Raw genomic sequence first — 15516 nt, forward strand, 5'->3', positions numbered from 1 at the left:
TCAGAAGTGGGGTGGCAGTCATCAGTTCTCAAAAATTTTAAACAGAATGATCATTTTTTTACCACTAAGAGGAAACCATTGAGAACATAAAACTTTAAAAATTCAGCAAATTCATGTCTATCTTCATATCCTTAAACGATAATATCCATTCATCAAAGTAGTCCATTTTCAAGGTGATTGATTGATGATGTAAAGTAATTCCAGGCTTTTCTCTCCTGTGTCCCATGAACATCTGTCCTTCAGAAGGAACTGCTACATTAGTTTATTACTGTAACAGGATACTCGACAGAGTAATTCTTATGATAGTGAGTTTTATTTCCACATATAGGTTCCGTCATATATAAATCTGGTCTCCCTTCCCCCGAAGAACTCCACAGTGACCTCATATAGTAGTTTTCCAAAAAGTTAAACACCACAAAGTTCTCGCCTTCTTAATCCCATTAACCTCACTTTGGAAATTTGACTCCATCAGTTCCATTTCTAATCGCAGCAATCTTCTTTATTGCCTTTCTAGTATGTTGCAGAGACCCATTACAAAAACTGGTAAGGTGACACATAAGAGTCTAAACATGTTGGAGTCATTACTACATTAATTCCTTCCCTTGAGACAGTATTTCAGAAGAAAGGAACTTTAAGTAGATCGCTTTCCACACGTTTGGAGAAGGGATCTATGCTGAAAACCTCTCAGTGGCCTTGTGACGCAAATCCTCCCCCTCCCCGGGAGGCTTCTAATCTCTTTGGGTCTCAGTGTCCAATCAGTATCAAGTACAAGATATGTTAAAAAAAAAAAAAAATGCTGTGAGCGCCTCCGCGCTTCCGCCTAGGCGTCGTCTAGCCCTGCCCTCTGGTCACACCCTCCTCTGCGATTGGTCGACAGTCGAGGCAGGTCGAGCCGCGATAGGTCAGTACTGCCGTGAGCGCCACGTGTACATAGGGCCGAACCGGAAGTGCAGAGCAGAGAACAGCAGTGGGCTAGTCGTTGGCGGCCGCGGCCATGGATCGTGCCGAGGAGGCTCTGTCCGCGAGGCCGGCACTGGAGACCGAGAGCCTGCGATTCCTGCACGTCACAGGTGAGGGGTGGCGGGCGCCGCCATGCTCGGTGGGTCGGCCTCCAGGAGGCTCGGCGTTAAGGCCGCGGGCTGGCCGGGCCTGCTGGCTGGACCAGAGCTCAGCTTTCTCAAAGTCGCCCTAGCTGGGCGGGCGCTCTCGGACTTGGTTCACTGAAGTCCTTTTAATATCTTCCTTTGTAATGCAGTCCTCCACTCGGCCTTTCGCTCTGCTGGCCCTAACATATTGCTGTCTCACTCCTAAACAAAGTGTAACTCACGGAGTCTGGATTGCCTTTGCTTTCCTGAATCAGATAGACACGACCCCCTTAGTTCTAAAGAACCTAGCTGCTTGCTGTGCTCTGCTCCCTCTGGGCTACTCCCGAGTCCCTTTGTAGCTGAGAAGTTTCTGTATCCAGCGATTCACTGTTTAGGAGTCCGTTTCCTCAGCTAGATCGTGAAGGTTCTGAAAAAAGAGGCTAGGATTATTTTTGTAGAGTGTTATTTTAAAAAAATGCTATTTTCTGTTTCTGAAACTGGTTTCTTTTTTCAGTGGGCTCACTGCTGGCCAGCTACGGCTGGTACATCCTCTTCAGCTGCATCCTTCTCTACATTGTCATCCAGAAGCTCTCCCTCCGACTGAGGGCTTTGAGGCAGAGACAGCTGGACCAATCTGAGGCTGTTCTGGGTTAGTGTCACGTAATAGCAAGGAAGGCGCCTACCATTTACTTAGTAGGTAGTAGTAGCAAAATATGTCTTTGAGTTTGGGCTTCGAAAGATTTTTATTGCGATGCAAAAACTCCCCGATGGTGTATTGCATACTCAGTGCACATCCTGTTTAGTTGCTGGGGGCCAGTCCCTGGAGATGACCAGGTTCTGTGGAGAAAAGTGGTGAGGAAGGAGGGAGTCATGCACGGGAGTGGGGGTGTGGGGGTGTGTCCTGGGAATCCTGCAGCCTGGCTGAACGTGGGGTGCTTCTTTATTTATTGAACTCAGTAGAGAGGGATTGATTCATGTTGTTCCAAAACATAGATTATATTTTTGTCCCCAACATGTATTTTAACTTCCTCATGACCATAATTTTATAGTCTTCATTCATAAACTGTGACAGAACAGAGTTATTTTTTACAATCATTTTCCCTCTTCAACACCATAAACCCCCCACACACACTTTTTTTTTTTTTTAAGAATCTAGAGGTATATTTTGCGAAAGCATGGCAGACCATTCTCAGACTGCTAGTTCTTGTGGTTTCAAGGGCACTAGACAGAAAATCTCCAAACCAGCGTGGGAGATTGTCATGTCCTACCTAAGCAGTTTATTATTACCAACGTTTGGTGCTCAGAGTGCTAATTGTCATTAGGCCCAAGGAAAATCTTCAGGTCAAAGCTGCTACAGTTAGGATTCAATTTTGGACATAATACAATGTTTTTTATCTTTTTGGAATATATGTATGCTTTTTGGAATATCTATATGCTATATTCCATGGTTTATGGAATCTTGGTATGCTTTTGTCCCTTTGTCACAGGACACCACAGTGTCCCTGACCCAGCTGACCTTCCTAAGGGAGGTCGTAATACCTCATTCTTTTACCTTCTGTCCAGATCATTGTTTGTCCAGAGACAACTCCAGCCAATTTAGCTTGGTTGCTGTATCTTTTTCTAGAGGGGTGTACTACATGTGCCCCCAATCTTATGTGCCACGTAATTCACCTGAGTGACTAGGAGGAAGAGGCTTGTAACTTGATCTGCTGCCAACGTCTCTAGCCCAGTGAATGTTGTTTGCCTTTTAAGTTTACCTTGTTCTAATTATCTTGTTCCTGAGTAAATCCAGGGGCAGGTGACCCAAGAATACCTTGGCGCAGGAGCCTCACAAGGAGATTTGTGTTGTCTTTGTTTGAGACACAACCTCCAGGCCTAAGGAAGACCCTCAAGAAGGTCCAGATAAGGTTCTCTCCCTAAGAGCAGGATGGGTGGGATGCTTAGGACGTTCCTGGGAAAGCTTAGAAGCGGTGTTCTTGGGAGAAGGCATAAAAGATTGATAAACTTCCCATCAATCCAGTATCCCCAAGTTGTACAAATATTAAAAGCCCCCAAGCATGCAACACTTGGAGATCAAGACCAGAGTGGAAGACACATGACAGCAATTGTCTCACTCGCTCAACCTTGCCAGACTTGTCAAGCAGCTGTGCTGGCTTTATGACTTTGACTGTTCCCATTAGATATGCTGTGCCATTTAGTGGTTCTTGATTTTAGGGAGGATTAAAATGAAACTTTCACTGTTTTCTTTGTGCTCCAGTGACACCCTCACTGAACCTCTAGAATTATTGAAAGAAACTCAGTGTTATGATTCATTCATTCATTCATTCATTCATTCTCTTTCCCTCTCCCTTCCTTTTTTTTATATTCCAATAGCTCATCTCCAGTGTTAGTTCTTTTACATGCACTTCATTTTGATTTTTCACTGACCTCATCAGACTGATTTCCACTTATCATTTGGTTGTTTAAAGAAACCTCAAAGGGCAGCCATTCTGTTTCCTGTGGGTGTATCCTAAAGAAATACTGTTTTGTATTGCAGAGTAACTTAAATACAGTTCACCATTCATCTGATTTCTAAGACTGGGGTGGAAACCTCGATTTACAACTAGGTAAAAAAGTTAACTAGATCTGTTTGTGGGACACACACCTTTAATTTAGGAGGCAGAGGAAGACAGATCTGTATGGATTTGGGGTCAGCCCAGTCTGCATAGAGAGTTCTAGGTCAGCCAGAGCTACATACTGAGGCCCTGGGACCCTGTCTCAACCAAAAGTCAGTTAAACTGGGACACTCAGGTTCTTAATGCCATTTGAAAGGACTTTGTTTTATAGGAACAAGAATCTTATACTTCTTCTCATAGACCGGGGCTAATCAAGTGATGGAGAAAGATACAAAGCTTTCTGCTATGCTTTGTGGAATGTTAGTTACCTAAAGATCAGGTGCAAGTGAGGTGGCCGTCTTGTGCAGTGGGAGCTTACTGGCCGTTGGAGCAAGCGCTTAGTGCTCTGCTATGAGTATACAAGGGGATACTTTGTTGTAGTTTCCTGATGTGAACCTCCCTATATAGGCTATTTCATATGAACTCATACCTAATTGCTTTTCTATTTTAGAACCTGATGTTGTTGCTAAGCGACAAGAGGCTTTAGCAGCTGCTCGTTTGAGAATGCAGGAAGATCTAAATGCCCAAGTTGAAAAACATAAGGAAAAACTAAGACAGGTAGGAACTGGGTTGACTTAATGAATTGGTTGGGTTTTTTCAAGACCTTGAGCATGCTAAGCAAGGTATCTACCGCTGATGCACACACACTTCTGCCCTTGATTGATTATCACTAATTAAGGCTTAGCAATAACTGAAATATGTTTACTGTTATTTGTAAGCTTGTAGAGCAGGATCATGTCTCGTTAAATTCAAGATGCATTTCAGAGTTTGTTTACATTGTCGATACAGAGACAAACATGCTAGTTAGGAATAGCCGTGTGAGTCCATGACTACAGTGGAAGACAGAGCACACCAGGCCAGTGAGTGTGAGCTGGTGAGCACATGCCTTGGTGGGTACCAGGAATTAATTTCACTTAGTTTGCTGTCAGTCAGCATGCTCGCTTTGTGCAGTTTTGAGTTGTCAAGAGAAACACTTGGAGAAAAGTACATCTCTTGTTTTGCCTTCAGGTGTTTTCTTAAAACAGTATTATTCAACAAAACTGTGCGCCCAGGTCCCATGCCATTGGAGCCAGGGTAGACACCAGCCTGTCCCCCATGTGCTTGGTTGGATTCCTTGTACCTGAGTGCTGGGATTACAGGCTTTGTATTGAGCTTGGTGTGAAGTTGTATCTTGCATATGACTTGGTTTAGGTGGCCACACACTGCCATGGGTTTCAGATGAGCCAAGAAAAGGCAGCATGAAGTGTAGATGAAGATTGTTGGTGGAGGTGTGAACCAGAAGGAACAGGAACTGCCTTGATCAGGCAGGTTACTGGCTGAGGTTGTGGTGTCAGGTGCTTCTTTTTCTAATGCTGAGATGGAATGACAGAAGCAGCTGGGAAGAGGGGGTAATTTTGGGGTGCAGTCCCGGGGGAGGATACAGTCTGTCATAGCAGCAGGAAGCAGACTGGTGACATTTCATCCTCATATAAGCACCAGAGAGGATGGGAGATAGAGCCGGGCTATAAATCCTCAAAGCCCACATGCTTTCTCCAGCAAGTCTGCCCCTCCCAAAAGTTCCAGGACATTCCCAAACACTGCCACCAGCTGGAGGCCAAGTGCTCAGATGCCAGCGCCTGTGGGCAACCTTTCATTCAGGTCACACTTACACATCAGCATTGAGCTGATCTCTCCACTGAAATGACTGCTCTAGAGTCCGTCTAGAAGTTTCCAGAGCCTGTCTCATCCCCACAGAAGGCACCCTCTGCCAGCTCTGAGGCACCAGAGACTGCCAGGGCCATGTGCCTTTCTACAGTAGCTGGCAGCTTCTCTTATTTCTGCCTGGTCATCCCTACAGGTCTGTTCTGCCCTTCTTGGCTGGGACTCAGAAGGAAAGGACATAAGGAGACACAAGCGTACTCTTCCTCCTAAAGCTTCTTCCAGGAGAGTCCTGAGTGTCAGTTATCCATCCTCACAGTCACTGGCCTACAGCGTTTGCTGCTGACTTTAAAGTTCATAATTAGAAAGCTGTGGTATAAAAGTCTGTTCTAATATTTTATGAGCACATTTGTTTGCCTATCTGCGTGGCTCATAGTTAGCTTAGAGTTCTCAGAGATAATGCTAGACTATCTGCTATACACCTATTTGGGATGTTTATTTAATTATAATTTGTGTGTAAGTGCAGGCCTGTGCGTGCCATGGTACGCTATGGAGGTCAGAGGACAACTTACAGGAGCCATTCTTTCCTTCTACCACGAGCTCTGGGGCTCACGCAGGTCATCCAGGTTATGCGGCAAGCACTTCTGCCTGCTGAGCCATCTTGCTGCACACCCCTCTCCCCGTGTGTTTGGTTTTGTTAAGATGGATCAGACATTGTTTTTTGAGACATGGTCCTGGCTAGCCTAGAAGTTTGCTACTGCTTCCCTAAGCCTGGGGATCCTGGGCTCAAAGGCATGTCTTACCTGCCCAACTCAGCTCCACTGTACATCCTTTTTCTTTGTTTTGGGGTATTTTTGTTGTTGTTTGGTTGTTTGATTGGTTTCTTTCAAGTTCCTCTATGTAGTCCTGGCTGTCTTAGAACTCATTCTGTAGACAGGCTAGCTTCAAACCCACAGAGATCCCTGGCGCTACTACCCACCCCCTGGCTAGTGATATAGCTAATGGTCTAAAGCAACCTTTGTTTTACTGTTGTTTTCCACTTCCTGTGTTTACAAGCAATGGAAGCTTGAAGGGGCAGGTTTAGCAAGAGATGTACATGCCATGGAGGGACCTGCTTTTAAGGAATCTTAGCACATGTCCTTATATGTCACAATTTAATTAGAACCAGAATGGACTGCACTGGAAATGGAAAAGTGTATATACCACTGACATTCATGTCCACTGAGATACTTGGCTGCTTTAAAAAAATGCCTGCTATCCCTGGACCAGGAAGTAGAGGCAAAGGGCTCTGTGTTGGGTCCTCCCACTGGCTTTCTTGGGCACTCATTACTGATTGCAGGCTTTCTGTTGGGATTCATCTCCCCGTAGGTTTTCATATTGCTTAACTTTCCAATGCACTTAGAAATCTGTTGTCCTATGATCTAGTGCCTGAGGCAGAAAGGCACAGTCAGGTGACACTCAGGTGAGAAAACTGGTCTGCCAGCCACACACCTGTTCCAGGTCATTTTGAGACCGGGTCTCACTGTGTAGGCCAGGTTGTTCTTGAACTTGGTCTTGTCTCCTCTTCCTGCATGCCAGGGTCAAGGTGCACACCAGCGTGCCTAGAGTGCATAGCAACTCTGCAGCTGTTATTTAAGAGATGGAAGTGAAGGCTTGTTTTGGGAGATATTTGAATTATGACGAACACTTTCTTTGAGACTAGTAGGAGCTTATGTATGCTTTCTATGTGTGATTTCTTGTATATGGTTCTCTCTCTCTCTCTCTCTCTCTCTCTCTCTCTCTCTCTGTGTGTGTGTGTGTGTGTGTGTGTGTGTGTTTTGAGACAGGGTTTCTTTTCATAACAGCCCTAGTTATCCTGGAACTCACTATATAGATCAGGCTGGCCTCAAACTCAGAGATCCACCTGCCTCTGCCTCTCAAGTGCTAGGATTAACGATTGTGTGTGGTTCTTTCTTAGCTAGAAGAAGAGAAAAGGAGACAGAAGATTGAAATGTGGGATAGCATGCAAGAAGGCAGAAGTTACAAAAGAAACTCAGGAAGGCCTCAGGTAACTGGGGGTGGCAGCACTTAGTCATGTAGAATGCTGGCGTTTGGGGTGGTTTTGTGGCTTTGTAAACTGAACCCAGAACACAGCATATTGTAGCTGTACCTCCAGCCACAAGTGGAATTCATTGATTCTTAAGCCTATGTTTGTTCAAACAGGAAGAAGATGGGCCTGGACCTTCTACTTCATCTGTCGTCCCCAAAAGAAAATCTGACAAAAAGCCTTTGCGGGGAGGTGGTAAGAGCCTAGCAATGTGAAAGAAGCATTTAGGATTTTCAACACTTATGAAATATACTGTCTTTATCTGTGCTCTATGTGTGGTGTGTGTGCCAATACACAGGGCCGGAGAAGGACATTACGTCTCTTTTTCTATCACTTTCCACAGCATTCTGTTGAGGCAGGGTCTCCCTCATCTTGGAGCTGGTTTGGCCTCTGGAAAGCACAGCAGTCCTGTTCCTAACCCTAAAGCACTGGGATGGCAAGCGTGTGTCACTGTTTCTGGCTCTGTGCATGTGCTGGGATTTCCACTCAGGTCCCTGTGCTTGCTCAAGTCCTTTTGCCCACTGAGCAGCCATCTTCCCGGCTCTGTATTTCCCTTTTAAAAGTAAGATTCTCCAGCTGAAAGCGTGTGATGTAGATGTGAAATCCTAGCATTTGGAAGCTGATGCAGAGGGACTGTCCAAGTGGAGGCTGGCCTAGGCTACACTGTGAGATTCTGTCTCTAAAAAAAAGATTCTCTTTGTTTCTGGGTCCCATGTTTAGCTCAGTAGATATAAGGGAAGCAGCTGCGGAGTGTGACTCTTCACTAAGCACTAGGATGATGTGGGTGACACTGTGTCTTCCTAGTAGCGCTGCCCTCTCTCTGTGAGTAACTTTCTCAGGGTGTAGACAGACGTTCATTCAGCTTTTTTCTGAGTGCATGACTAGACTCCCCAGGTGACAGCATAGCAGCGGGTCTTCATTTTGTCCCTGAGGGATTTCACATCTCTCAGGAAGATGGAACACACAAATGGAGTAATCGGCAATCTTTTGTGATTCAAGCTGAGTTTGAGGCAATAGAACCTGGTGTGTTAGCTATTTCCCCTCCTGCCCTCCAGAGCTCAGGGACATTGAAGAAGGAAGGGCGGAAACTTGAAACTTCTCAAATATTGAATACACCGTGCAAGTTGTAAAAAACAAAGCACCTGACATGCTTAAGTCTGTACATGGCTGGTGTGCTGTCCAGCAGCCCTGAGCTAGGGCCAGCTGCAATAGCCTGGCTTTGCAAGTGAGAAAACTAAGTCTCAAGGCAAGATTTCACAGTGAGCAAGGAAGAGAACCAGCCTACAGAAGGGCTGGCTGGCTCTGGAGACTGGGCCATTTGGCAAAGAACCAGTTATCCCTCTTGGCTATGAGGAGCTGATGTGGGAGGGAGAGATAGGAAAAGGACGTAGGTGACCCAGTTCTGACTCCTAGAAGTGGGAAGTTCCATTCTGGTTGTTGGGTATGGTTTCTGTTGTTGATTTGTTTTTGAGACAGGGTCTCAAACCTAGCCCAGGCTATTTTGGAATTCACTGTGTAGTTAAGGCTGGCCTTATCCTCAACCTCCTGAGTGGGCCTATGGGTGTGAGCTCCACATTTGGAAGTTTCCGCAGCTTCAATAGCCTTTATTTGAACATATACTTTCTTTTTATACGTGGTGACTAGAATCTTTATGTAATTAGGTCAGGCTGTCTTGAGTAACTTCCGACCGATGTTTTCCATGTCTCCCAAGCACCTGGACTGAAGGCTGCACAACTCCCTTCACCCACTTGGGTAATAGCTAAAGTCCCTTGGAGACGGCCATGGAGATGGAATCTATACCTTGCAATATACATGCTTGATTTATGGTTCTAGTTTTAATATAGGATGTTCCCAGATTTCCAGCCATCGAAATGGTTCTGTTTCCCTTTTACTTCCAGGTTATAACCCTCTGACGGGTGAAGGGGGTGGAACCTGCTCCTGGAGACCTGGACGCAGGGGCCCATCATCTGGTGGATGAAGCTAAGATTCTTGTTAGTGTCGCTTGGACATTAGCAAGGTGAACCTTTAACCCTCAACTCAATTGCCTTACGCACACTTTCACAGTGACTTGGCCAAGGAGAGGTGGGGCTTATTTCTGTCCTAAACTATTTGTATTTTAAGGGCTTTGGTCAGCATGAGATATAGACATTACCATTAGGCCACACTCCAGACGAGACAGCCATTGGTTGCATGGCCACTTGCTAGTTAGTAGGTTGAAGGCTTCTTGCCTTCATGAAGGAGGCAGGCCCATTGATGATCCTTTGGGGTGGAAGTCCTTTTGACAGACAGGATGGTCTCTGTGACAGGATGCGTTGAATGATGTCTTCCTTATAAATGGTGAGCCCACCAGTGAGGATTACTGATGTACACAGTTGATGGGGTTTGCTTCTGTATATTTATTTTATGTACAGAACTTTGTAAAAAAAAAAAAGTTAAATACTTAAAAAGTAACATTTTTAGCATCTTTATTAAACTCAAGGAAATTTGTGAGCTTGACTTTGTCTGTCAGACAGTAAACAGCTTTTTATCATTCACAGTCTCCAGTTATTTTACTTATTTCTCATGGCTAATGGCAGATGGTTGGTGATATTTTCAAGGTCGACAGGTTCCTTGGGGTTCAGCTGCTACATCAGAGCAGCAGTGCTGCCGGCTGTGGTGGTGCCTGCCTATAACCCCACACTCTGGGTGCTAGGGCCCGAGCTACGTGGTGAGTTCCAGGCTCACCAGAGCTATCTAGTGAGACCCTGCTGAGGGAAACACAAGTACATTGTAATAAAACTGCTAAAACATGTTTAAAAGAAAACAGGTATGCCTGTAGGACTTTACCTGTAAATACTTCAGACTCTGGGGGATAACCAGTCTGGCATCTTGCCACACACAGCCAACAACAAAGCCTTGCTTGAACTGACAGAGCCCTCTGTGCATCTGACTCCTTTGCTATGTCCTTGAGAGGACCAGCTAGAGATTTGCTGCAAGAGTCTATTGATTATGCATGTGTGTAGATGTCACTGTTTGATATTTTGTTTGTTCTCTATGTGCTGTCCTGGAATTTACTTGGTAGGCCAGGCTGGTCTTGAACTAAGAAATCCATCAGCCTCTACCTCCTAAGTGTTGAACTGAAGGCCACCACACCAAGCTTTGCAGTCTTTGACTTTTTATATCAGTTAAGGATTGATTTAAACAGCAAAACCTTTCTTAACTTCAAAACCTTCAAAACCATGCTAGCTTTGGCTTACATGGTGGGTGTTGGACACTTCTGCCATAGAATTAGTCATGGGAAGTAGGAAGAATTAAACAAGAAGAGTACCCTGGCTCAGAAGTTACAGGCCTACAGAGACAAAATAGTGTGTGCTTATCTTTGACCAGAAAGAGAAAGCCGTGTGTACAGGGCTTCAGTGGGGAACTCTGCACGGCACGACTTTCCTGTAGTCACATACAAAGGAGGCTGGGTGGGAGATTTTAGGTTCAAGGACAGGCTGGGCAGTGTGGAGGTCTTGGAGGAGCAGTTGAGGAAGAATTAGGACGGATGAGGTGGCACTGATATCAGAAACAAGTAGTTCTTTAAGGCTTAGAGGCTACAGGAATTTAGTGTGCCAAGTGGCTCTCATCTAAGCTACAGTGATCTATAGTAGAAACTAGGTAGGAGAAACAGGCACTAAGAGCAGTTGCCTGTACTGCTAGGCTTCCTGTTGGTTTGGGTGGGGAGGCCATGCAGAACTAAACTGATGAGAGTAGGGGTTGCCTGTTTATAATTAATGGGTTATAGATAGATAGATAGATATCAATGTGTATAACTAGAACAGTTTAGAAAAACCCTGTCATGTGGTGTCTGCAATCCCAGTTAATACTCTGCCTGTGAAGCATTTAATTTGGTTTTAGGAACTGAAGCCGGAGGAGTTAAGTAACACAGTGTTAATGGGACTCATCTGTTTACTTCTTGTGTTTTTTTTCCCCCAAAGCCTTAGCTAATCAGCGTGTGGGCAGCGTAGTTCAGCTAAAGAAGCAACCAAACAACTAACGTGGAAATTGTGTGGGACAAATTGAGGCCAGTAAGCACTTCAGGTGGGTGGCCTGGGGTCATTAAAGGTCAACCTGCTCTAGAAAGACAGCTGAGGGCAGGAGGACAGAGCTCAGAACCCAAGGCTCATGTGGAAGGATGGACTGAGCCAACCTTAAAGCCTTTTTGGAACCCAGGCTGTGCTCTGCCCACATGCAGAAACTAAGAAAAAGCAGCTCTTTCTCACCTTCCTGACTTGGAATCACCAGGGTTCTCAGAGCTTATTCTCTGGACGGTATGTCTTTTTCCTTTTTAACTTTTATTGATTCTATGTAAATTTCACATTATTCACCGCAGCCCCACTCACCTCTCCATCCCCTCGTATCCTCCCTCTGCCCTTGCGACCTCCCTTACAAAAGAAACCACAAACAAGTACATCTGGAGTCTGTAGTGTGTCTCACGGTACACCCTTTTGTCCACACTTCTTTATGTGCAGATGTTCCTTACAACGAGTCATTGGTCTGGTTCAAGGCCTCTGGCTTCTGCTCTACTATTAATAGAGGATCCTCCCTGGGGCCCCTCTCAGATAACCTGTCACCCCTGTGTCATGAAGACCCTGCAGGACCAGCCCTTTCACTTGCTCAAGCAGTTCCTAGATGGGGGAGATGTTGGCGTAGGCCAACTAAGTCCTGGATCTGGGCTTGCGTGGTAGCTCAGTCGGTCAGCCCACCAGCTCTCCTGTGCCCACCCTACCTAGGTGAGCTCTCCAGCACTGCCCTGCTAGCTCACCCAATGCCACAGCTGGTGGGAGGCTGGGCCAGTCTCCCTTACAACCTCAGGGCTAGCTCTACTGTGCTGCCCAGGCTTTGTGCAGGACTATTTTCCTGCATGCTGCAGCCACTGAGGGACAAGGCCAGTTCTGCACAGTCCTTGGACGCCCAGATCAGAGACTTCTGCATGGCCTTTGGTGGTAATTTGAACCACACAGGCCCCCCTCTGCTACATGGTCATGAACCAAGACATGGCCCTCAGCCACAGCACCAGCCAGGACTTTACCATAGCCTCAGATGGCAGGGTAGACAATTCCCAGCAGGCTGTTCGTCTCCACCCTTGAGTCTTCAGGTCTGCCTCTTTTCATAGTGCTTAACCCATTCCTCTTCTTCCCCATCTCCATCATGTGTGTACACATTGTACTGGCTTCTGCTGCACCCAAGCCATGTGGCAGGTGAGTGGGTAGAGGAGAGGCCTCTGGACACTACCTTTTTCTTTTGTTTTATTTATATATATATTTTTTCTTGCATGGCAAAAACTCCTGCAAGTTATACTCTTGACTCCACATGTGTGCCTCTTCTTGCCATCAACACATAAATGTGCTAAAAAAAAAAAAAAATGGAGGAAGCAGAGACATTCAGAATGAAGAGAAGGAGCAGTGTCTATTCCTCAGTAGCTGCATCCTCATTGGGGTCCGCATGGTAGTGGCCCTCCTTATTTTGATGAGGTTTGATTACTTGAAACCTCAGAAGGTCAGTTTATACCTTCCTTGGCATCCTCAAAACTTCCTGCAGACAGAAGGGATGAAGGAAACAGGGAGGAAATGAAGCGGCTGGTTTGGAAGATGTGCTCGTTAGCATTCACATTTCCTGCATCATAAGCCGTCCCTGAGGGGCTGTGGGGCTCTGCTCCTCCTACCTTGATTGCTGGCACTCGTGGCTCTGTGGCTCATTGGAAGCTGGCCAGGCCCAGTGACATGCCTGTCAGCTGGGCAACTGGTGCCTGGCTCTTGTGCCTCTCAGTCTGCAGCTGGGTAACCTGGGCTTGTTCATTTGGCAACTCAAGTCCAGGATCAGGGAGCCAACATTTAATGGTTTCTTTAGTTTGCACTTTTTTGTATTTTAATTGTTACCATTAGGTGCGTTAGGCACTTCAAGAACACATAGTGCTTGTATTGAAGCTAGAGTACAATTTTGAAGACTCATTTTCTCCTTCCATCTTACTGAAGCAGGGTCTCCCTTGTTTCCGCCAGTATGTGTACCCTATTCTAGCTGGCCCATGCGGTTTCCATTAGATTCTCCTGTCTCCGACTGATTTCATTGGAGACTGTGGATACAAGTCACTGCATCCAGTTTTTTTGTGGGTTACCCACTGAGCCATCAATCTCATTGGCCCACATTTTCAAACCTTCACATTTTGCTACTATCCCATTGACTTAGGCAGTTCCGAATGCAAAGCTAGGAGACCAGTCCTCAGTGAGAAGACCTATAAAGTCACATCACAAGGTTATAAATTCGGGGAGGAGAATAAAAAACAAAAAACAACTTGCCATTTAGAATTAGCTTAACTCTGGTCAGGTATTATTAGGTGACCTCACAGTTGAGGTTTGGTCTTTTGTTTGTATTGTAATGTTAAATACTGGCCCCCAAGGCCTGATTACCCTCAGGGATACTACCCAAGTAACATAACCTTGACCTCCAAGTTCCAGCACTAGTAGCAAGGCTAATGTTGAGGACAAGAGACAAACCTCTCTATATCCATTCTTTACCTGGTTCTGCACCAGGAGGCTGATCTATATGAGCTGATCCACATAGTCCACTTGGGCCAGCACCTGAAGGTATAGACTGAGCTACCATAACCCAGCAGACACAGTCGCTCCCAAAACAGTGAACCTGAACTCTTATTTCCATAAGTGTTGTGGTCTTCCTGTCCGCTGCCTGCCTTAGAGACCACACTCTGAGTTGAGCCCACTGCTTGCCTGTGTGTACAGATGGGATCTTGCCCCACACTCAAGGAATAGCTATGGCTACTCAGCAGACTTGTACTTCTCAGGAGTGTTGGGAAACTCCGTGCAGTGAGTGATGAGGGTAAGCATCACAGCAGCATTGCTCCTGGGGCGTGTACTGACAAGCGCTGATAGAAATGGGGTGATGAGACCAAGGGTCAGAGTTCTTTGCAGCTCTTTATGTAATCAGGCTTAGGATGGGGTACCAGCAGATCTTTCTGGCTTCCCTTGGGTTCTACATCGGGCCATAACCACCTGCGGCTTCTCTTTTTCTCTGTGTGCTTGGAACAGTCATCAGAAGCAGCAAGTTGAGCCCACAGCCTCTGCAGTCCCTCTGGCTGCCAATCCCCCGCAGCCCTGTGATCCCTGTTACCCATCTACCTATGTCTACATTCACAGACCCTTTCCCAGGGACCGTCTGACTGCGTCTGAGGATTCTGCCACCTCTCTGATCCTGTTTTAGAAGTGTGCTTCCTAGATCCATGACATCCGTAGTCAGGAGGCTGCAGATTAAAAACCACAGTAAGAGTGGGTTGGAAATAGAAATGGCTCCGTGGTTAAAAACACATGGTGTTCTCCTGAAGAACTGGAGTTTGATTCCTGTAGAGCACGTGTGACTGGCCACCAGATGGGTATAAGGACTAGTGGGGCATCTCAGAGGGCAGGAGTGGAGCATCTCAGAGATCTCAGAGGGCAGGAGTGGAGCTGCCCCCTGCCTGCCTCTGTACCTCTTCTGCAACTTGTAACCACCACCCCTAACTGAGGTGACCTCTGGTGGTCAGTCATGTAACAGCACCTGGACTTCCTCCCCCATGCAAATGGAGCATCCGCAGTATTGAAGTTTCAGCCGATAGAAAGCAGTTACTGTCCAAATCCCACTTCACTCCCCAAGGTTCATAAAGTTCCTGTCCACATGGAATAAAGCACACACGTTATTTCATCAAGGAGCGTTTGAGAGTGGCTGTCTTTCCCGAGCTGTAACACTTTGGAAAGGCTCTATCCCAAGCTCTCAGTTGGATCTTTGCCCCATCTGCCTGGCTATCAGAGCACTGGCTGCTGACATTGATGCCACAGCCGCTGTGGAACCCTCGAGCCCCATTCAAAGGCTGCCAAACCTCTATTTCCCCTTTAAGAGCTGTAATGCTCCCAGCATTCCTGGCCAGACCAGAGGCCCATGGAACACCTGCCTGAGAGGCTCCATCACCTTCAGTCTGGTGTACAGTGATGCCTTACACCCCGAAGGGAAATGTGTACTGTGGATTCCCTGTACAGTGATGCCT

General features: G+C 46.2%; 1 protein-coding gene across 1 annotated transcript; it reads left to right on the forward strand.

The window, feature by feature from the left end:
• Nucleotides 1-943: 943 nt before the first annotated feature.
• Nucleotides 944-9995, forward strand: SELENOS (selenoprotein S). The gene is made up of 6 exons (XM_080914883.1): nucleotides 944-1070; nucleotides 1600-1734; nucleotides 4191-4297; nucleotides 7335-7424; nucleotides 7580-7658; nucleotides 9362-9995. The coding sequence occupies exons 1-6, from the start codon at nucleotides 995-997 to the stop codon at nucleotides 9439-9441; spliced, it is 567 nt and encodes a 188-aa protein (XP_080771009.1). The 5' UTR covers nucleotides 944-994; the 3' UTR covers nucleotides 9442-9995.
• The last annotated feature ends 5521 nt before the right edge of the window (nucleotides 9996-15516 follow it).

The sequence above is a fragment of the Micromys minutus genome (genome assembly GCF_963924665.1).
Source record: "Micromys minutus genome assembly, chromosome: 3".
Classification (NCBI taxonomy): Eukaryota; Metazoa; Chordata; class Mammalia; order Rodentia; family Muridae; genus Micromys; species Micromys minutus.

Coding starts and splice junctions, on each gene's coding strand:
- SELENOS (XM_080914883.1), top strand. CDS start 995: ATGGATCGTGCCGAGGAGGCTCTGTCCGCGAGGCCGGCACTGGAGACC. Junction 1,735..4,190: donor CCAATCTGAGGCTGTTCTGG/GTTAGTGTCACG, acceptor TTTCTATTTTAG/AACCTGATGTTGTTGCTAAG. Junction 7,659..9,361: donor AAAGCCTTTGCGGGGAGGTG/GTAAGAGCCTAG, acceptor TTTTACTTCCAG/GTTATAACCCTCTGACGGGT.